At 40.2% G+C, this 23575-nt stretch overlaps 1 protein-coding gene across 2 annotated transcripts in view; it reads right to left on the reverse strand.

Annotated features, from left to right (window-relative positions):
• Positions 1 to 737: 737 nt before the first annotated feature.
• Positions 738 to 23575, reverse strand: part of LOC149200146 (uncharacterized) — a 66265-nt gene continuing 43427 nt past the window's right edge. The window contains exons 2-4 of one of the 2 annotated variants that reach the window (XM_089402614.1): positions 5713 to 6229; positions 3753 to 4845; positions 738 to 2968 (exon numbers count right to left, since the gene is read on the reverse strand). In XM_089402614.1, coding sequence (XP_089258740.1) covers positions 1250 to 2968; positions 3753 to 4826 — 2793 coding nt within the window. In that variant the 5' untranslated portion in view covers positions 4827 to 4845; positions 5713 to 6229 and the 3' untranslated portion in view covers positions 738 to 1249. The remainder of the gene's footprint in view (positions 2969 to 3752; positions 4846 to 5712; positions 6230 to 23575) is intronic. The other variant, XM_089402613.1, reaches the window with a different exon arrangement.

Raw genomic sequence — 23575 nt, forward strand, 5'->3', positions numbered from 1 at the left:
TGGAAACTAAAGTTATGGCTTGATGGATTCAGTACATACATAGTTGTCCACTTTGAACATGAGGTTCTAGAACTCCAACGATACTCCAAAACTCAAATAGTACGGAGATGCATCCCTCATGGGGTTGCCATCACGTTTCAGACAGTTAATGATATTGGAAACTAAAGTTATGGCTTGATGGATTCAGTACATACATAGTTGTCCACTTTGAACATGAGGTTCTAGCTGGGATGAGGACATTGATGATAATGACAGATTTCTTCCACACGGTTAGCAGTAAGCACTATGTAGACGATGTAGAGATCATCATCAATAAAAATGGACTTATCATCAAGTAAGAAAGTGAGAAAGGAGAATATGAAATTTCAAGTTTCTTGACAAAGCCGAAAATGTGTTTTTTATGGCTTAAGTTGGCATGGTTCCAGAGTCCATTGTGCCCGGCTTATACAATTTGGCATATATCAACATGCATGCACATTGCACAACTGCATCTAGTTGGACTCTGTAATGTGGATTCCATATCTGAATCTCCACTGCGAAGAGCCGTTTTCTTAATAAATGCTTTCTGTAGTTTCTATTAATAATAATGTGACAAAATTTATAAGCGTTCATAAAGAACAACAAAGAAAAAATTAGGCAACAGAAAAGCAGATCTTAGAAACTCAAATAAGCGTTAGAAACTGAGTTACAAATCGCTGGCTACAACAGACCAAACCTGGAACGAGAAGCAAAAAGATAAAAAAAAGTCCAAGAACATTAATTTGCCATGCTGACGGTCACTAGAACCAAGGTCCATAACTAATCATCATAAAAACATAAAAGATATGCAGATGCAGGGGGTTCATCTTTATCATCTGTTAGACAGCCATTCCCAGCCTTTGCTTGGTAGGTCGCGCTTGAGAACAGTGAATTCCCAGCCATCATCGTTCTGCTGCTGTTCTTCCAGAGACTTCTCTGCTTCAGAATTTCAAGTGCCGATGGAGGGAACCTGTCCTTCAGTAGCTAGGGAACGAGACTACGTGCAGTCCCTCGCCCGCCTGACCTTTTGTGTGGCCACTCTGCACTCTGAAATTGCTGGGATCAAAACATTTATTCTGTTTCCTTCTACATCTTTTTGATTTTCTGAGTAGAAATATGTCTTTGGGCTTTCCCTCAAAGGGTAGTTTTACCCATTTGTACATCACCTCCGACTTAACACCTACTTGACTGTTACTGTGTCATCATCCTCGACAGACTCCAAACTAGTATTCTAGTGACCTAGAAGAATGTCACTGTTTTCTGAACTATGAGTATTCGGAGAACGCATTAGGTCATCTTGAACCAGCCTGGAGATAGATTTCATGCGGCAACCATCTGGATTCAAAGTTTTCTCACTACCCTTTCTCCGCCGTTTAGGAGAGAAAAAACCATAAGCAAAAGCCTCCAATGCTTTTGTAGTCAAGGGGCGGACCCTTGTGCTTTGTCTTCGTACATTTTCCTGTAGAGTACTTTCATTCTTTTCTTGTGGCTTGATAGAATGGCTTTCATCTGGATCAGGACTTGAGGACTGTGCAACTCCTGGATTATTAAACACTTCCTGAGAATGCCCAGAATTTGCCTCAGAATAAGAAGTTTCTTCAGACTTTGAAGCTTGTGACACTTGACTGCTTATATCTGAGACAAAATTGATCGTCATGTTTATTGGTTGATCATGGGGTAAGTTCAAATCAGGCACTATATCAGGTGTCAATTTGCATATCCTAGAATTCTGAGAATTGTTGTTGATCTTATTTCCATAAAGCGAATCTGTACTCAGAGAAGTAGCATTGATGCTTCTCCCGGCACTTGCTTGAGTTGAAGATAGTAGGGATATGCTTAATTCTGATGGACTGGCACCTAAAAGAGGTTCAGGCTTAGGAGATTCTTCCTTGGGGTCAAATTTCAGCATTGTTGTTTGATCTTTTGACTCACAATATTCTACCAAACTAGCAGTACTTTTATCGTCTTTGTATTTTATACAGGTAGTTAGTTCTCTCTGCTTCAAGGGAGAGAGCAGGCAATCCCTCTGATCAGGGGTTGGTACCTTGCACATTCCAAAAATCTCATTCCTCTCACCCGAGCTTTCATGATCAACCACAACACGGGCTGGCTTTTCCAAATTACAGTTCAATGAATCCCCCTCTGCGTAATGTGTGCAATGTTTCCATTGCTGAGATGGTAGTATTCCTAAATTGTCTGTATCTTCTGTTTCCCACGACACAGTTTGAGACCTATCAGAGCCATCATCCAGAGGCAATGTCACTCTTTCTCGTATCCTAGGTGTTCCTACTCCTTGTGATGTTAGACTGGTGTCAACAACTGTAAATATAAAGGATTGTACTTGTTTAGGTTGAAGATAGGAACAGGGATGGCCTGCATGCCCATTTTCTTTATCTGCATTCTCAGAAGTATGGAAGCATTCTGGCTTCACTTCGACTCCTGGTATACCATGCGTGTCTAGTTCAAGCAGCCTTGGATCTGATGCCACCCAGCTTAAAACCTCACTAACAGAATCAAAATAATGAATTCCTCTTGTTAGATCTTTTCTTGAAAACTTCTGTACACCAGGGATCAGAAACACTAAAGGCTGCCTCAATTCATAGGCAGCTTTGTCGGGTTTCTCAGAATGCCATCCCTTTGCCAAGAGACGAGGCCACACTGCTTCCCAAAATAAGTCATATGCTTGAGCTTTGCTAAGCCTAAAATATCCAATTACAAACTTAATAATCTCTCCGGTAGAAAGGCTGGAACATGCCTTGCCTGTAGGAAATTCATAATGAGAAGTGCTGACTGGGTTTGTCTTTGTTGGGTGTATGACCACCGCAGTAAGATCTTCCTTGCCTTTGCCAATTCCCACGGCTTGAACAAGTGCATTTGGTCCTGCTAATGCTTTCAGCTTTGCAGCAAACTCTTCCATTGAAACTCTTCCATCATTGAATGCCTTTGTTACCTGTTTATCAGAAAAACCTGTGAGACCCTATAGCTGTAAGAACATTCAAAATATCATAATAGCAGTAAGGCAATATACTTTGCAACTGGGAGACTTTTTTTTTAAATGTGTTTCATAATTGTATTGAGCAAAAACATAAATCGAGAATATTACGAAAATAAGGACAGCAGATGGCTATCACTACAAAATTGGATCAAGGGATAAAATATTAAAAGACAAAGCCCAAAATCTAAAACCAGACTCCCAAGAACAGCAAATCCCAATGAGAGACAAAACATGGGAGAGGCAAATGAGCTTCCCTTTACAAATCCCTGGGATTTCATACAAGGAAGAAGGCTGAGCCTGGAAAAATTAAACAAAAACATCCCTTTACAGCTTCTTGGGCAACATACAAGGGAGTAGCATGTGCCTACGCAAGAAAATTCCTTAAAGTTCATAACGCAGATCTTAAAAAGCAACTCTTCTTACTCAAAGAATTGAGTTCACTTTTGTGAATGCTGTCCACATGTTTCTCATCATAGGTTAATTTGTCATTTAGGTTAAATCTATTGCAGAACCAAGAAGATTAATCTGGTCCAACTGGATTATTAAATTCAGTTCATATCTATCAGTTACAAGATGTATCATCACATCATAATGCAAACTCTGTTTGCACCTCATTTAAACTAAATTGGTGTCATGGAAATTAAAATGTCATATCAGCATTCCATTGATGTATGATTAACGACAGCAAACCATTTTTACATTTACACAACAAATTGAATTTTTGATGAGAAAATTTTACCTCTGGGATCTCATGTTTCAAATGCTCAGGTATGTCAGGAATAAGGCGTGCCAACAATTCCTGTTGCCGCCATCCAGAGAAAATGCGCTGGCCTTGGATACACTTTCTGCTTCTTGTCTTTCTAGATTCTTCCCATCTGCAATATGACTCTGTATTGAAGAACTTGCCATAATAGTGTGATAATATATCCCCCATTTCTTTAGTTTCCACAAATCCTTTCACTGCTTTAAGATTTTTCCCAAAAATATACAGCCCAAGTATGAATAAATCTTCCTCACTTCTACTCCAGGATGCACTTGGGCTGCCAGGCACTATCATGTAACCTTTTGAGCTTGCATCTTCCCCCATATTATGTATTCCTTTCTGCTGAACCTGGCAATTGGAATCAATGCAGTGCTTGTTTAAGTCCAAAAAACCAACTTTCATCTTCTTGACCATCTTCCAACCAACCCTACCCCTTTTTCTTCGACACCCATGACAGCAGGAAGAAGTATCAAGCACGGTCTTAGCTGCCCCAGTAGATTCTGTCAGGGTGTCCTCTGGTCTTAAGAAATCTGTCTTCAAACCTGTAATATACCTATTGTCTTCTCTGAGTTGGCCACTGTTACTGATCGCATGGGTACATTGATCATTTTCCAGTTCAGATAAATCAACCTGACACAATTCACAATCTTTTTTTATGGCTCCAACTGGGGAAGACTGCTTTGAAGGGAACTCATTATCTGAGAGTGTTCCATTTCCAAAAGGTGAAAAACAACTTATCTGCATTACTGGCACAGGTAATCCCTCCACAAACAGTAGCTCAAATTCATCAGCCTTGTCATCCTTATAGTCCCTACTGTAATTTATTCCCAGTTGATCACAGCCCATTTGCAGCTTAAATGGTGACACTTTGACTTGATAATTATCTCCAATCCGGGGGGTAATATGTGGACTATCAGAGTCATCACTGGAGTAAGTAGATGCTGATGACAGTAATGGACTTCCACATATTTCATGAATTGGCTCACTCCCATCATTGCTTTCATGAAGAGATGACTGCATTTCCTCTATTGTGAAAGCCAGTCTCTTCATCTAATGACAGTATAGAGATCTGAACAGACAAACAGTTTTTTTTAGGAGCCCAGCATTATCAAGTTCAAGGCCATAAACAGCAGTAGCGACACACTCAAGTACTTGAAATGGGAAATTGCTGGATAACAGAATAGACAAACTTAGATTCAACACATCAAACAGTGGTTTCCTTTTCCTTTAGTCCTAGCCAAATCTGAAAGCATAATAATTGAGTTCAGAGTTAATCTACGTTTGTTTCATCATTAACATAAGATAAGCTTATTATGGTACAAATGTAAGGATCAACTCAGAAATTCCTCTAATTGATTGATTGCACAGCTCATAAATCTTGGATAGACTGAGGAAATTCAATACCAAACACTGCTGTAAAAGAAGAAATTCATCTTGACTAGTAACCATGATTTCAATCTTGCAGATGACTTGGAGCTAAGAGATTGAGGGTTCTGTTGAAAATTGAGATACATAGACAGAGGTTTCAGTATTAGGGTTGGGTCCTCGGAATATAAACCCATGTCATGATTCATATGACTCCATAATAATGTAATGTCCTAGGGTAATTTTAGCCATTAGGATTATATGTTTATCAGGGTTACAATAATTCAACAAGATTATACAACAGCAGTGTTCATTTTTTCAATAGTATACATCATTGAAATAGCACAAATATTTCCACCGTAATAAATATCTCTAACAGCAATATGATTCCTAAGTTAGGGATGAATGCCCAACAAAACAGTAGATTCTTCCAAACAATTATCACAATATAATTCTGATTTTCAAGATCAATACTCAGCAATTCAACTACTTATCCAGTCTTACTGTGACTACACCAATCATAGTCACTGCCTAATGTCTAAGAGCAAACAGCACACTAATTACAACTCACTGTTTGATGCCCTTGGCCAACTGTGATGGTATGTGCTGTTCCAGTGGGATCCGAATTACTGCCACAGAGATGTGGCTCCTTGTTCTTTACTCCAATGACTCACAACATATCATATCTCTGCTGTTTGACTCGCTGTGACATTAATCGGAATTAGGGATGACGGCAGCTGGATTTCACTGGCTCATTGTTGCTGGAGATGGCTGCCCGAACTTGACTGATTGTAGAAGACCCTAGTTCATCCTTGATCCACAGAATCTGAGTTGTCCCCTGAACATAGCTGCAGAAACAGTCTGTAATAGGATTCGGCTGTCTGAGGATACCTGCAACATAAAATTTGTCCCTGCAGCCTGGAGTCTGCCTATGGCCCTGCGGTCTGCAAACAAAATCTCAAATGTCTTGCTGCTGTACCTCAGACTGGATCTCAGTGCCCTTCTGCTGCATTGAGACTTCCTCAGCCAGAAATCATGGTAACCAGCCCACCGAAATTCACAGAGAGATTTGCTGCATATGAGTCTTCCTAGAGAGATTTGATAACCAGATAAACCATCAGACCAAAATCAGAGATGCTCCAATGCTATTGTTGTGCCAGAACAAGAAAAAGAGGTGTCTAGGTTTACCTTGATAAATAAATATAAGGGAGAGAGAGAGAGTTGTTCACTCTCAACATGAGGTGGGATTGTGAAGCAAAGTACTTGAACAAGGTGAAATAAAATATGCAATTGGGAAATTGGGTATAATCTATAAGCTCATGCCTTGAAGTGCTTGAGAAGTAGAGGATACTAGAACTTTAGAGAAAGGATCTCATTTGGTTAAAAGGAACTTACCCAACCAAAAAGAAAAGGAAGTTTGAAATTTTTCTTTAGTTGAGTCCATGTGATCCAATCTTTTGCTTCTAATGAGAAAATGTCCTGGAAGGTTCTAATTTCATTAAAAAAATGCACAGACTAGAAACAAGGGTTATTATAGAGAGGATTTCCCTCATCAAGAATGACAAGTCACCACTAACGGGAGTTGAAGTGGATGGAAGGTCCAACTCTGAAATGGTCCCCTTTTGGAAGGGCTTGACAGTTTATGAGGCTTTCCAAATACTCTTTGCAACACATGAGCTTTCAATTTTAGAAGTAGATGGGGTAATGAGTGCTTGAAAGTTAAGGCTTCACCACACTTTTTGTTCCCATAGGAATTTCCTTGAAATGTAGTTGTGAAGCAACAGCTTCCATTATCCATCATTCAAGGGAAATGATTATCCATTTGAAAAACAAATCTAGACCTTCTTTGAAACCAATGATGATCCCTAAGCCTCCATGATCCTTTCATGTGAAACAAAAACTCCAATTAACCTAATGGAATCATCTTTTCCCTTTCTACTTAGCACAGAGAAAAGCCCAAAGAAGCTTCTCTCTTCTTGCATAAATAGCAATCAAAGGCACCCAACAAGAGGAATAATAAGCATTGGTCACCACTAGCACCTTGGTACAACTCTAATACCACATTTCTAAGAATAAAGGCCTTGTTACCCACCAAAACTGGGTGATCCCTAGGAAAAGATTTTCTCCTATTCATCTCTTCCAGCTGGCAACCAGCGAACCCTGAGACCCACTTTGTAGTTGATGTGATGTGCCATTTATATCTCTTCCACCTGCATCAGTCATGTGTCCCCTTGCCCATTTGTCAAAAGCGCATGTTGGAAGGTGGGTTTCTAATCAATAGGTTCTTTATTCATTCAGCAATCAGGTGCTTATGCTTGTTTGTATTTGGGCATTTTGGCATGGATTATGGGGTAACTTGGAAGAAAGAAGGGTCTTGGCCATAGTCTTGTTCCCTCACCTTAAATGGGGGATTAATTTTCAATCCTAGTCCAGTGCAACCCCCCCTAATGGCCCTTGGCTTTAGGAAAGGGCATTGGGAAACCATGATTGAGATAGCACAACCCCATCTATCCCTATTCCATACTTACCACTTTCCATCTTACATTATAAGCCCTTATTCCACCTCCCTTCTTTGGGTCAACTAACCATTAGTTCTCTGGGATTTGGCACCCACACATCTTTATACCTGGGTAGTGCCTGGAAATGCACCTTGGGAAGTTGATGCATTTAAAAGAAATAAAAAAATCATATAATGGCCGCAAGAAAAATGAAAGAAAAAACAAATGCAAAATATGTCTAGGACTTACAAATTAGCACGTGGGCAAAAGCCATGCATGAGCTCTACCTCTATCATATGGCCATCAACCAGTTCCTAGGCCAATATTTCCCTATCTCATAGAAGACAAGGAACCCTTGCATGTCCCAACCCCTGATGGGCAATGCACTGATTCATCATAAAGGGGGTAATAACTGCTATACATCATACAAAGAAAGCTCTCATTCCTCGAGCTACAAGTAGTAATACAAAGAAAAATCAAGAAAAAGTAAAAGGCAATATAAAGGGGTGGAAAAACAAAGGCCGAGGTAACTCATGCATCCATGATTTCTCCCTCCTCACATCCATACACCCAAGATGAGGTATTCCATCATAGCCAATCCCTTTGACCATGGCACTTGGCCATCGAGTTCTTTCCCCTCTGTTCCATCATTATTCACATGGCACCTATCGATTGATGGGTAGACCAAGGACAAGTCATTTCCCTTTGGAGGTTGGAAACACATGATAGGGTCGTCTATTAACGTCCTCCAAAGGAACATATTGACACCTATAGGTGATGCATTAAGAGCCATGGGACTCCAAACAATTATAGAGCATCATTCATAGCCATGGGCACCTTCAGCACCCACAACATTCCTGCATTTTCTTTATTATTCATGGAATTATGCACTCTGGACTAGCATACCCCTAGCCGACTTAGCAGTAATTACATGATGTGGCAATTGATCCTGGGCCTAGATGAGGTTTGTCTCATGCCTTGAGACATGGGAGGGCTAGCACCATCTTTTGTTACCTTAATGTTGGAGCAGATTTAGGCTTATTCATCACTTGGAGACCCATGAGGCCTAGTTTTGTGCCCCAAACCCACATTTGGGGGCTATAGGATGATTTGCAGAGAGATTTAGGGGCCAACCCCTAGACCTTGATTTTAGGAGCCCTCTACACTTGTCTTGGCACTAGAGGAGCTCAACGCATGCCCTAGAAGGGCTTACGATAGCATGACGTCAACATTTCAACCCTCTTATTGGAGATTTATATTGTTTTTACATTAGATACAAGGTTGGCTTGTGACCTTGACTATTGATTGCCCATTATTTTATTATTTGAGGGGCTTGTAGGCTATAATAGACATTAGTAGGACTTGTATATATTAAAGATCATTTCATTTGATCTGTCATCATCATCACAATTGGAATTTGGCCTATCTAGTGAATTCACACTTGTTCTCTTGTGGAGGATTTGGATCTATTGGATGCATTTTGACATTTGGAGCTTATTCTTGGATATTTCTTGGAGCTATTCTTTGGATAATGGAAGGAATTCTTGCATGTTGTCTTGTAAGTGCACTTTATTGTTGAATATCTATTTTTCTATGTCTAATGTATGGAATTATTGATTCTAGGTCATGGTAAAATTGTGCCCTAATTTGTTGAAAATTAATTGAATTGCTATCTAGATGAATATTGCATACATTACTCATGTATAACATGTGATGAATAGTCCTAGTGGTGAAGTCATTGTAGATCTCCCATAAAAATGCATTTTTCATTGAGTGGGTAAATGCTTGAAATTTGCTTGCTAGGGCATTAAATTCCGGCCTCCTTAAAAACAAGTTTAGCTAACCTAAATCATCCTAGACTCCATTCTCCCAAAGAACAAGGCACTGCTCCAAGTGACAGAAGTATTCCACGGTGAAGTTGCGCAGGGGTTGCGCAATAGCTTCAGTGAGCAGTTTGATTCAATTGAGAGGAATCTCGATTCAGCTTCCAAAGGCTGGAAAATTTTTCCAGAGGGCTCGAAAGTTACTTCTAGTAACAGAGACAGGTAGGAAAGATTCATCAGAGGATGAATAGAGCCACACATGCGAGGGGCAACGCAAGGATTTCCCAAGGGTTTGGATGGACAGTATTTCTGAGGTAGCCAGTGCTAGGATTGCTTGTGGAGAGAGAATTTTCTCTTTAGTATTTTTATCAGATATTTGTTGATTGGATAGGCAACTGGGCATCCATAGATTGTACTCAGATTATTTCATTGTTGCATAATTATAAAACCCTCATATGTTGTACCAGTTTTCTCGCATTGGGTTTTTCCGAGGACATTTTCCCAAAAATAATTGTGTCCAATTTTTGCATGTTTGCTCTATATTTCTCAGTTCCAACATTTTTATTTTCCGCAACATTTTGTAGTGAAAATTGCAGTTGTGATTTTATCCATTGATTATCGTAGCAAATAAACTACACTTAATTTTTAATTAGTTAGAAGAATAATTTCCAGTTGCTACAATATATTAGAAATTTCACATGGTATCAGAGCAAGTTTGATAGATCAGAGACAGAGAGGGAGAACTTTCGCAATTCAGGGGGAGTCTGAGCGAATTTCTTCTGGGTTTAAGCAAAGGCTGGCCAAGCAGTTCGAATTGCTAGACAGGGGTTCGATTTGTTCATAAGCAGTTCCAGCAGGCAATAGTGTAGCTGGGAAGCAGTTCTGGTGAGCAGAACAGATAATTTGTGTAGCAGATCTGGGCGCAGTAATTTTGCAGCAATGATTGCAAAAGAAGAATCAACACCAAGAGGAAGATAAATAACACACACAGAGATTTTTCTCAGAGGGTTTCTAGGTTCAGTTCTCTGGAGGAAATCCTTGATTTCTAGTTGCAGGGGGCAGTAGCAGCTAACAAAACTGCACATTCCAAGAGTGAGTGCAAGTAGCTGAGCAAGCAACTGAGCAGGAAAGGTGGAGATTCCTGTTTATTTTCCCAGTTGTGAGTTTTGCAGAAAATGGCCTCGGCAAGACTTCGAGATCAGGATAGGCTGGATGGAGCCTCGAATTGTTGTATCTGGAAAGCTAGGATGACTTTCCTGCTAGATGAACATGGTCTGAAGACGTATGCAGAGAGAGATGCAGCCATACACACAGACCCACAACAACTAGAGAATTACAATAAGGAGATGGCCAAGGCAAAGCGGTTGATCCTTGATGGCATTCGGGATCATATAGTCTCACACTTAGCGGCCAAGAATACGACCAAAGAAATGTGGGATGCTCTCACATCACTCTACCAAAATCCTTCTAAGAATCAGAAGATGTTCCTGAAGGAGAAGCTGAGAACCACTAGGATGCAGAAGGGAGGAGTTACTCCCTACCTCACCAGTATTCAGGATGTCCAGAATGAGCTTGCCGCAGTTGGAGAGACACCTCAAGACAGTGAACTGGTGCGTGTATATTGGTTAGCTCTTCTTTTGAAGTTAGAATTCCTAACATAGAGATAAGGACTCCCCAAAATTATTCCATAAACATACAATGGAATGATATATGTTTCTACCTCATCAATGAAGTTTGCACTAATAGAAAATTTGAACCAACATTTTTTGCGGCACAAACATACAAAGGAATGACATATGCTTCTACCTCATCAATGATGTTTACAGTAATAGAAAATTTGAACCTTTAATACTTGTGACTTCATATACTGCATATCCATCCCAATGGGTATGGATAAGGATAATCATGCACCTCTAGTACAGTGTTATCGAAGCCGATGGAGCAAGTCAGCCCAACTATTCTACTACCTAAATCAATCTAACTAATGGCACAAAACGTGGAAAATATTGTTTCATTATTAAACCAGCCTTCTTTCACTGAATTGGTCGACTTTGTACAAAACCATCCAGATTATACAATGCAACCAACTACCCTCTCAATGCAAATTTATAAAATAAAAAAAACAGTGGGGCAACCAAATATTCAACCCTATTAATGCTCTATAATTAATGGTATGTTAAATTCTTAAAGTAAAAGTGTTGAGAATGCCACTTTTACTTAAATTTTTAACATTACCATTAATTGTTTCACGATGTTTCAGTGGTTCCAACCTCATTGAATTTCATATGGAGAAAGTAGAATTTTAGATCCCACTAAAAATACAACAGACTTGACAGTTTTTAGGATTTCAAGATTGGTGGGATTACAAAATTTCCATTGGATTGTCATGTACGAGGGTATGGGCCCAACATTTAATCAAGGGCACCAAGCCCTCCATGTACCTCGATATTAGTGTCATTGATTGTTAAACTCCTTGATCATGACCTAGTAAAAATGTACCAATCACTCAAACAAAATCTCAATTTGACATTTGTTTGCCAGCTACTATGGTGGTCAGAATTCGAAGAATTCGAGTTTAGAATTTCATACACAGTCTGTAGAAATTTTGAATAATATGACACTTATTCACAAAGATTATCCCGATTATACACTATTGTGGAATACATGCATTATACATAACCTCCTCTACGTTGATCATCAATTTAGCAACATTAAAAACAACGAAACATCAATCGCATGCGCACATTAACACAGTATGTAACTCAGGGAAAGCATACAGCTGAAAACCCCACACTATCTGTATATTATAATGATTGAGAACATGTAACAATACATAGTACAATACTCCTCACAAGTACTCAGTACTATCTCCACCTGTTACACACAAAACTAGCTCAGATCCGAACAAGTCACAGGTTCAAATCTTCTCCGCTGCTGTGCCTGCCTCCACTGCACAATCCAAAGTGAAAATCACGTGAGCACAAGATACAATTGCCTTGGTATTGGCCCACACTACACAATCCTCATTGGCATTACTCAATCCATGCATTGTGCAAATCTCATGCACAACTGATAGTCACAACTCACCCTTTCACTTACCTCTAACACCTGTCTCTGTTGAACTGTCCATGCACTGAGTTAACTGATGTATTCTTTAGTTTCTTTATGAGTTAATAATTAGTGAATTAATTAATATTTAATTCACACAACTCATCACTAGTGTATTCTTTAGTTAGACTAAATACAACTAGTTCAACTAAGTCAAACTGAACACAACTCCATCAACTCCACATCCAACTCCACAGAACTCACATGCATGAGTTCTAACTGAAGTCCTCCATGCAATAGTTCAACTAACACATAAAAAACCACGTGATTCCTTTTGTCAGCTGCATGTGCCACATCTGTAGCTCGAACTGAAGTGCTCCAAGAGAATAAGATAATGTTTAAAGTCCAAATATTACTAAGGTCTAATATTATTTGACTGTTTCTATTTTTAGCCTGGCAGTCTAAAAATAGACTCTGATCACTCCGCTGTGAACCAAAAATAGAAGTCCATCTATTTTTCCCAACATGACCAATCATCCATAAATAGCATCGTGCAACTCATAGACCATGATCCATATGTCTTAAAATAGACTTTGTGCCAAAAATAGCCTACGGGCCCACTTAGTGAAGGCGACTCCTTTCCACTAAGCTCCATCATCTTGTTGCATTTTCAACACTCCCTCTCAACAAGATATGGATTATCAGCAACCCCTATCCTGTAACTCTGGAATGTTCTGCATGCAACACATTTGCCTGGTCCACTTGCTCCAACAACACTTGGAACAAAAACACTTCCAAACGACCACTATGTTGGGCTAGAAACATACTCTGATGCTGAAGCTCTACCTGCTACTGACAAGTGCTCCCTCTCTGACATCTGTACTACTGCAACATCTCCATGCATCTCGCACCATTGCACACCTCTCTGTGCCACCTAGCACTGTGCAAAACACTTGTGCCTCTCGCATTGCTGCAGCCTGCTAGCTATGCGTTGTCCTGGGATTCCCTACACTGTCGCTCTCTCTGCTGCTCCATCCGCATCTGTCTCTACCTAATCAATCAGTTCCTGCTACTCCACATCAGGGCTCCCGTAGCAAGGTCTCATCCAAGAGGTTGGGTACCTCAAGGATCCTGCCCCTCCTCCTTGGGACGATCAATCCACATCACCCCACCTCCTACCTGGAGGTATGGCTGCATGCGATCCCTCAGCCCACTTGACTCGAAGTTTCCCCCTACTGGAGGTCTCTGCATGAGTAGATGTCTCTACTCGATCTCCTCTCAGCGTCCCTTGTTGTGGCTGCTCCACAACCTCCTGAAGTTGTTGCACCAATCATGGCTCCTCCACAATCGTCTGAGACTTCTTCTGGCTCTGCATGTTGAGAAGTAATATACGCTCCCTCTCAACCACCAAGTCTCCATCAGTTGCCTCGCTGCTCAAGGCTTTGCATGCATCTTGAACCTCAAGAGCATACAGGTTCTTGACTCGTGAACCAATCTGCTTCACCTGTCTAGTGATGATGTGTCTAAGGAAAACCTTTCCCTTACTGAAGACTACATCACAGCCTCTGTCTTCCAGCGTCGCGATCGACACCAAGTTTCTCTTCAGTCCTGGTACATACTTGACATCAGTCAAGGTAAGGCGAGCTCCATGCTCCCTCTGAAAAATAACCGTGCCTACACCTAAGACACTATACTTCTCATCATTACCCATCACTATGAGTATCTGGAGATTTTTCTCCTCCAAAGTACTGAACAAACTCTTGTCACCGGTCATGTGGAAAGAAGCTCCACTGTCAAGAAACCAACCACTTCCCACCATGGATGAAACCATGCATGCGAAGAGTGTGAAATCCAACTCAAATTGTGAAGCAAGTGCCTCACTTTCAAATCCTTCCCCGGATCCCTTCTTGGACTTCTTCTTTGGGCAATTAGTAGCATAATGGCCCAACTCATGACAACGAAAGCATCTCACCTTCGACTTGTCAACCTTCTTCCCATCATTGGAAGAACTAGATTCGGAAAGAGAACCCTTCTCCTTCCCCTTCTTCGCCTTACTCGCTAAGGCACAGTTCTCCTCATCATGCATGCATGAAGAACTGTCTCTGGTGCTCCGTCTGGTCTCCTCTTGCACAAGATCCGACCAAAGTCTCTCCCATCCTGGCAATTTCTCCCGACCATTGACAGAGTCCTGATAGGAATGTCAACTCTTCAGAAGACCAAGGAGAGCCAAGCTCACCAAGTCCTCATCATCAACAGTCACCCCCACACTTCCCAGCTCATCCCGGCACTGGGTGAACTTCGTGAGATACCTGGGCATATTGTCTCCATTCTCACACTTAATGTTTCTGAGTTTATCCTTGAGCGCCAACTTTCTCTGGTCGCTCTTGCTTTGGAATAGATCTGTCAACGCTTTCCACATCAAGCATGGAGAAGCCTTTCCATGCAGGCTGGATACAATGTGATCCTTCACGCCCTCCAACAGAATCCTTAGACACTTTGCTGTCTTCTTGTGCCAAACCTCAGCTTCGGCAGCATCAGTAGGCTTTGGGACCTCAGCCTCTATGAACTCCTTCAGCCCATTATCATCTAAAACCGCCTCCATCCTGTCCTTCCATGCAATATAGTTCAAGCTGCCCTTAAGAGCATACTCCAATCGCAATCCGTTGAAAGACATTGCAACGTTGACACCAAGAAAACATTGCTGCAAATTCGAATTCCACCAACTCAACAACTCAACCGCCTCTGATCTAGAATTCGTAAGAACAAAGTATTTCTTGTACAGAGATTGACTGTATGGGCTTTTACCGAATATCTCACCTTCCAAAGGAAGGATGAATCCAGAGGCTACCTGGCCCGATTACAGACTCTGCCTGAAGAAATAAAATGTAAACACTTTCTGAATAATAGATCTGATGATCAACAGCTCCGATACCATGTAGAAATTTTGAATAATATGACACTTATTCACAGAGATTATCCCGATTATACACTATTGCGGAATACATGCATAATACATAACCTCCTCTACGTTGATCATCAATTTAGCAGCATTAAAAACAATGAAACATCAATCGCATGCGCACATTAACACAGTATGTAACCCGGGGAAAGCATACAGCTGAAAACCCCACACTATCTGTATATTATAATGATTGAGAACATGTAACAATACATAGTACAATACTCCTCACAAGTACTCAGTACTATCTCCACCTGTTACACACAAAACTAGCTCAGATCTGAACAAGTCACAGGTTCAAATCTTCTTCGCTGCTCTGCCTGCCTCCACTGCACAATCCAAAGTGAAAATCACGTGAGCACAAGCTACAATTGCCTTGGTATTGGCCCAAACTGCACAATCCTCATTGGCATTACTCAATACATGCATTGTGCAAATCTCATGCACAACTGATAGTCACAACTCAACCTTTCACTTACCTCTAACCCCTGTCTCTGTTGAACTGTCCATGCATTGAGTTAACTGATGTATTCTTTAGTTTCTTTACGAGTTAATAATTAGTGAATTAATTAATATTTAATTCACACAACTCATCACTAGTGTATTCTTTAGTTAGACTAAATAAAACTAATTCAACTAAGTCAAACTGAACAAAACTCCATCAACTCCACATCCAACTCCACAGAACTCACATGCATGAGTTCTAACTGAAGTCCTCCATGCAATAGCTCAACTAACACATAAGAAACCACGCGATTCCTTTTGTCCGCAGCATGTGCCACATCCATAGCTCGAACTGAAGTGCTCCAAGAGAATAAGATAATGTTTAGAGTCCAAATATTACTAAGGGCTAATAATATTTGACTGTTTCTATTTTTAGCCTGGCAATCTAAAAATAGACTCTGATCACTCCACTGTGAACCAAAATAGAAGTCCATCTATTTTTCCCAACATGACCAATCATCCATAAATAGCATCCTGCAACTCATAGATCATGATCCATATGTCTAAAAATAGACTTTGCGCCAAAAATAGCCTGCGGGCCCACTTAGTGAAGGCGACTCCTTTCCACTAAGTGTTTAGTCAATTTAGTGTTTCTAAATTGATGTCATTAATTGTCAACCCGGGGCTCGTAAGCTGATGAAGTGAAGGTGTACTATATGTACTTAAGCAACCTCTTAGAGCTTTTGTCATTTGGGGTGTTGTTTGTGGTTAATTTATATTCCTAGGATGGAGTGATGTTTTTATGAACAGATGAGTGATGGTGTGTGTAAGGTGAATTCTAGATGAGTGAGAGTGTGTGTAAGTGGTTTCTAACTACTTGCTGAAAAGGAAAAGCTTGAATGAAATAAATAACTTGAAATGACTTGAAAGCAAAGAACCACTTTCTAATGGCATTAGACACCATTCATGCTGCTGCAAATAAAAGGTAAGAAAATCACTTAAAAGACCAATGATAATGTTTATCTCTTCCTAACTCTCTGCCTTTAACACATAGTACTGTGTAAGACACGATTAGGGAGTAGCTAAAGATAAGTCTAAGAAATGATAAAAAAATGAGAAAATCTACTTTAAAGACTAGTTATGATGTTCAGCTCTCTCTAACTCTCTGCCTCTACCACATAGTACTGTGTAAGACACGATTAGAAAGTAGTTAAAGATTAGTCTAAAAAGCACTCAAAGCCAGCTGCAATGTATCAGTATTCTGATCTCTATAAGATAGACAATTTATGATAAAGAGACCATTCATATGTTAGCAGACAACTGTGAGAAATAAAACTAAAAATCAGCTATGAAAATAAAGTAAAGGCAGCAACTTGAATCTGTCAACTGAAACTACCACTAGATATTTAAGCAAATACACAAACACAAAATCAATCCCGGGCTTAAAAACCTGCAAAAGAACAATGCTGATCAGCGTAAAATAAAGGCTGGAAATGAAATAACAAGAAAGTAAAGCAAGCTGTACATGTTTCAACTAAAAGAAATGCTGAATAGAAATAAGGAAATGCTGCACATAAAATACATAAAATATTTTACAAGGCTAACATGAACAGGGGCCCTCCATTCATATCATCCAAAAGAGATTCAAGGAATTGTAAACTTCAAAACAGCACTGTTTCTATTACTCCATGTGCAGAAAAATACAGTCCAGAGTGCTAGAACAGCACTATAAAAACAGAGTCTTCGAATGCTCTAAAATAACAACAAGTTTATAAAATGCAGCAACTAAAAGTAACCTTCAGCGTATGCAAACGCTAGTTTTTATAGGCATCTGAAGAACAGCCTAATGTGTACAGCTAAAACTGGAAAACTAACTAACTGTCATGCGTAATTAAGGATCAAAACACGTCATAAGTCTGCGTGGATGAGCTGGAGGTTCTGGTCGTTATGGGCATTGAATCCAGAGTTGGATTATGTCCCCCACGGCCTGCATAAGACGGACAAGTCACCTTTTAAACTGACGTGACCCAACAGCTTACGTATCACCGTTAAGCTGCCTTTGTTGACCGTAACTTGACCCTCGTTGACCGGAGGTACAGATGACGTGGATGGCTGAACAGATAGCACAGGAACCTCGAGCACCTTGATTCCTAAGTGCCCATGTGGTTCATTTGACAAAATGACACGTGGAACCTTGAGATTAACAAAAAGGCTGCGGGATCATCAGATGGCTGCGGAATCAGCAGATGGCTGCGGAATGCCTGTAAATACGTCAAAATCTAAACAAAACAGTCACACATTAGCAAAATCCCTAAATCATGCTTAATGCCATCATATGTAATGATCTTGGTGAGTTTATGCAGCAAAATAGAGCAAAAGGGAGAGATGAGTGAGGGAAAACTGTAGGAAATGATGGATAACCAAGTGTAGAGACTCTACATACCCCCACTGCGAGGGTATTGCATGTCCTCATGCAATCAAAAACATGGTTCAGTCCACCTGCTGGGATGCCTCTGCTAGGACATCCAGCCTTCTCTTCTTTCTCTGTGTGGCCACATTGACCCTTGGTCTTTTCATTAAACACCTGAATTTCAGATTGATTAAAGCTCTGTTTAATTTGCTGCATCTCTTCTTGAGCTTTTTGTTTTCCTTCTGCCACAGGCCCATATGAAGCATGGTGTTATCTTGAACCATCTTGTCCACATTGCTCTGTATCTTCAGTTTTTCATTTTCTTGTTTGATGTGGCGATTTAGTATCTCTAGCTCAAATATTTCCTGCTTCAGTGATTGGACTTGCTGCTCCAAGGGTTGAGCAGTGCTTGGCCCAGCAACTGCTTGCTCCAGCGTCTCCAGGTAATTATAAACTTTTTGTTGATCAGGGTCAACCTCAGGTGACCGCCTTGGGCTATGCTCATACTGAAATTCGAATCCTTGTTCAAATTCAGGCTCATGCTCAAATGGACTTTCCTCACGTGGAGGACTGGTCTCAACATACTCAGCGTGTGGAGAACTTTTCTCAAAGTCAAGTTTTGTGGCACCTTTTTGAGGTGTGCTCAAATCAATGAAGACTGACTTTTTGTTCTCTGTGGCCCCCTTTTTGTTTTGTAATCTGCTGCTCCTTCTCACGGAGGGGGTACTCTGTTTTTCTTTTTGTGCTTTTTGCTTTTGTTTTTCCACCTTTTTGGAAATGGCAGTTTCATGGAGTTGAGCCAATCTTTGTGCTAAGGGCTGAGTGTCTTCCTCACTAGAATTCTCAGGAGTGAGGTAAGTTTCTTGAGCTATGGATTTCCCTTTATCTTTCTTTTGTTTCTTCTTACTCTCTTTTCTCTTTTGAGCAATTTCTTGGGCAAGGTTTGAAAGAGTTTCTGTGATAATTCCTTGAGCTGTTTGACCAATGTCCACAGCAGGCTCAGGGTCAATCTCATGTTCAGAATGATGTACATCAGTTTCTTCTACAATCTGCTCTTGAACAGTTTCCTCTTGGACAACAGTTTCCTCTTGGACAACAGTTTCAGGGGTAACCTCCTTTCGTTTTCTTCTACTCTTTCTAGGCACAGAAGTTTCTCCTGCTTCTTCAAAATGGTTTCTCACAAGAAATTTCTCCCAGGTATCTCTTTTTGCTTTCAACTGTTCCTCAACTAGCATCTTAACAAGACCATGATGGTACAGATGTGGTTCAATGTTATTTGGGTTCCTTTGGGCAATTGAACACATTTTTCTAAGACTTGAGAGTAGAAAATATGGAAGGTTGATATCATCTCCTAAGAAATGCATCATAACTTTGGCATGGTAAACATATAAAACTCCAAACCTTCCCTCACAAGTAAAGAATTTTTGCACTAATAACAGTAAAGTTGTCCATTCTTCCTTGACATAAGTAACAGGAATCCCTTTTGTAAAAATGCTGGTATCCATACCTGGGTTCTTCAAGATTTGCTTCCACTGTTGGTCTTGTACTGATCGGTTTTTAAACCATCTTTCCCCAGTTTGTGGGAGTGAAGTGGCTTGTGCTATACTGCTCTCAGTGACTGTAAACTTCAGGTCCCCTATCTCCACTTGATTGTCTTTATCTCTAAAGGAACGTGCAAAGGCCTTCGTAACCTCTCTGTGGTAACCTTTGAATTTCTGGATGCATTGGAGCCAGTTTGCTTTCTGCAAAGCGTCTTTAACTTGAGGATATCCCTCCAGAAATTTTGAACCCTCGGGTTCTGCCCTTAAAAGTTTACCCATTGGCTCTACGGCTCTGTTCTTAAAAACTTTTGGAAAATGAAGGTTACACGGCTTCAACAGTGACCTTAACACAGTGAAATTACGGCTCTGTTCTAAATCAAAAGGCTACACGGCTTCAACAGTGGCCTTAACACAGTGAATTTACGGCTCTAATGTAACATCCGTAACACTGATAACCTGAATTAGCAGAGAGGAAGACGTAAAAAAAAACAGAGTATGACTGAGGTAGCAGCGTAGTGAGCACAGCGGAATAAGGGAAATGAGGAAATGAAACAGCGTGAATGGAATGGAATGATACGAGCGTATGAGGGTTATGAAATGATGGGTATAAACGGTTAGGTCCTTAGGCTTCGGTCATAGGTCTACACTTGGCTGCGGGATTATGACTTAGAGAGACGTAGTACAGCAGTCTACGTCACTTAGGTACGAAAACCTTAATGGAAGAGCAGCCGCAATCCAGTTTCAAAATCGTGATGAATCATGACCGATGAGTGGGGAGATACGTGGATTTTTGGTCGCATGATGGATAAAAACTGGTAATCATTACATTAAATGGCAAGAAACATAACCCCGGAAACTTTGCAAAATGAGATAACCGTAAGTTTAGGATTTTAGATCATACCTCAGGTCCGCGCTTGGATTGCCTTTGATTATTTCCCACTAACCCTTCATGGTTTTATTGTTGTTGCATGACTCTTTTCCACTTATTGTTGATGACTTTTGAACTGTAAATTTCTTTTCAAACAGGCTGTGTTTTTTTTATGCAGGTGCAGAGAGCTGCGGAATCGTTAGATGGCTGCAGAATCTTCAGATGGCTGCGGAATCTGCAGTAGTACCCTCCGGCTGCACAAAATAACTTTAGTTGTCTAAAAAAAATACTTTATTGATGGAATGAAATGTAATGGATGGATGGATGGATGGAAAGAAATGAGGTGAAGTGAAAGTGATGAGATGGTGAATGAGGTGGATGAAATGGCGAAATGAGATGGAAGAGAGAGAGATTTCTTTTTTTGTTGGAAAACATGAGGTGTCAGGTGACCCTGATTTTCACCTCAGGTTTTCTGCATGAGACTGCCAATCAGAGATTGGTTTTCAGGCTCATACATTTATTTATTTATTTTTCTTTTTTTTTTCTTTTTTTTTTCTTTTTTTCAAAAACCAAAGATTAGGCTGATGGAGGAGAAGAATCCTTCTCCACCAACCTGATTGCAGAATCTTCTTTGAACAATTTGAAAGAACTCTTCTTTTGAGAATGGCTTTTGGTAGATTTTTAAGCGATGGCCATTCACAATAAGAGGAGTATGAAATTCATCAATAGTTTTCACTCGAACTGCTCCATTGCTAAAGACTTCATCAATCTCATATGGCCCAAGCCAATGAGTTTGAAACTTTCCTTTGAAGTCTTTGAATTTTGAATCAAACAATAGAGCCCAATCTCCTCTCTGAAACTTTCTTTCTTTGATATGACGATCATGCCATTTAGATCTTTGGTGCTGAACTAGATCGGTCCTTAGAATTGCATCTTGTCTTATTTCATCTAGCTCATTTAGCTGGTCCATTCTGTGTCTTTGGGCTTCTGAGAGGCTCATTCCCAATTGGACTGCCATCTTGAAGGTCTTGATTTGGAACTCAATGGGGAGCAGGACTTCCTTCCCATAAACAAGTTCATAGGGAGAATGCCCTGTTGTATTCCTCCATGTGGTTCGATAGGCCCATAAGGCTTCAGGAAGCCTTTCCGCCCAATCTCTTCTATGAAGATGAACATTCTTGGTGATAATGCCTTCAAGAACTTTATTGGTAGATTCCACTTGGCCATTGGATTGCGGATGGTAGGGAGTAGATGTTCTGTGCTTGATCTTATATTCCTCCATCAGCTTCTCCATCAATCTAGATGTAAACTGGCTGCCCTGATCTGTCACAATTTCCCTTGGGACACCAAAACGAGTGAAAATATCCTCAAAAAGAAATTGAACAACTGAATTTTCAGTGGCAGAAGGCAATGCTTTCGCCTCTACCCACTGAGTAACATAATCAGTACAAACCAGTATATACTTCTTTTGCTTTGATGGAGGATTAATTGGTCCAACGAAATCTAGAGCCCATTTCTCAAAGGGTTCGATGCATACCTGAGGCTGTAGTGGCATTTCATTTGAAGGAGTTGGTCTCCCAACTCTTTGGCAGCTGTCACACCTTTTAACATACTGCTTTGCATCTTTAAAGAGAGAAGGCCAATAATATCCTAAAGAAAGGATTTTATAAGCTGTCCTCTTGTCCGCAAAGTGCCCGCCGCATGGTTCATCATGACATGCCTTAAGGATGTCAGGCATTTCATCTTCCCGAACACACCTTCTGATTATACAATCTGGCCCTGTTCTGAACAATTCATTAGAAATCCAAGAATAATGTGAACTCTCCTGAATGATTTCCCTTTTTTCATTAGGAAATAAGTGTAGAGGAAGCTTTCCTGTAACTAGATAATTAGCCATATCTGCATACCAAGGAGTCTTGGTAGTTACTGCAAACAAGTATTCATCTGGAAACTTATCTTCTACTGGAGAATCCTCATTAGTGTTTTGGATTCTAGACAGGAAGTCAGCTACTGTGTTTTGTTTTCCAGGTCTATCTACCACAGTAATGTTGAATTCTTGCAAGAGTAAAAGCCATCTTGTAACTCTACCATTAGTGACAGGTTTGTTCATTAAATATCTTATGGCAGAGTGATCAGTGTGGACAAAGGTTTCATAGCCGGTTATGTAGTGTCTAAACTTATTGATCGCATGTACCACAGCTAAGAACTCTTTTTCTGTAACAGTATAATTTAACTCAGTGGGAGTCAAATTCTTACTTGTGTAATAAATGGCATAAGGGATCAAATCCTTTTGTCCCAAAACAGCTCCTAGAGCTGTATCTGAAGCATCAGTAGAGATGTGGAAAGGGAGTTTCCAATTTGGCCCCCTTAAGATGGGTGCTTCAGATATTCTAGTCTTTAAAGCTTCAAAGGCAGATTGACACTCAGGATCCCATTTAAACTCACAGTCTTTGGTAAGCAATTTAAAAAGAGGAGATGCTATCCTAGTGAAGTTTTCAATAAATCTTCTGTAATATCCCGTAAACCCAAGAAAACTTCTAACATCTTTCTGGCAATTTGGAATAGGTAACTTAGAGATGACTTCCACTTTGGATTTATCAACCTTAATTCCATCTCCCGAAATATGATGTCCTAAAACAATCCCTTCAGTAAACATCATAAAACACTTTTCATGACTTAAAGAAAGATTTGTTTCCTTACATCTTACCAGTACTTTTTCCAAATTTTCCAAAGCTTCTTCAAATGTATTACCATAAACTGTGAAATCGTCCATGTATACCTCTACACAATCATGAATCAGATCTGAAAAGATTCCTAGTACAGCCCTTTGAAATGTAGCAGGT

Source organism: Pinus tabuliformis, chromosome 2_1 (assembly GCF_031772625.1).
Source record: "Pinus tabuliformis cultivar Carrire ecotype Pingquan chromosome 2_1, CPIR1, whole genome shotgun sequence".
Taxonomy (NCBI): domain Eukaryota; kingdom Viridiplantae; phylum Streptophyta; class Pinopsida; order Pinales; family Pinaceae; genus Pinus; species Pinus tabuliformis.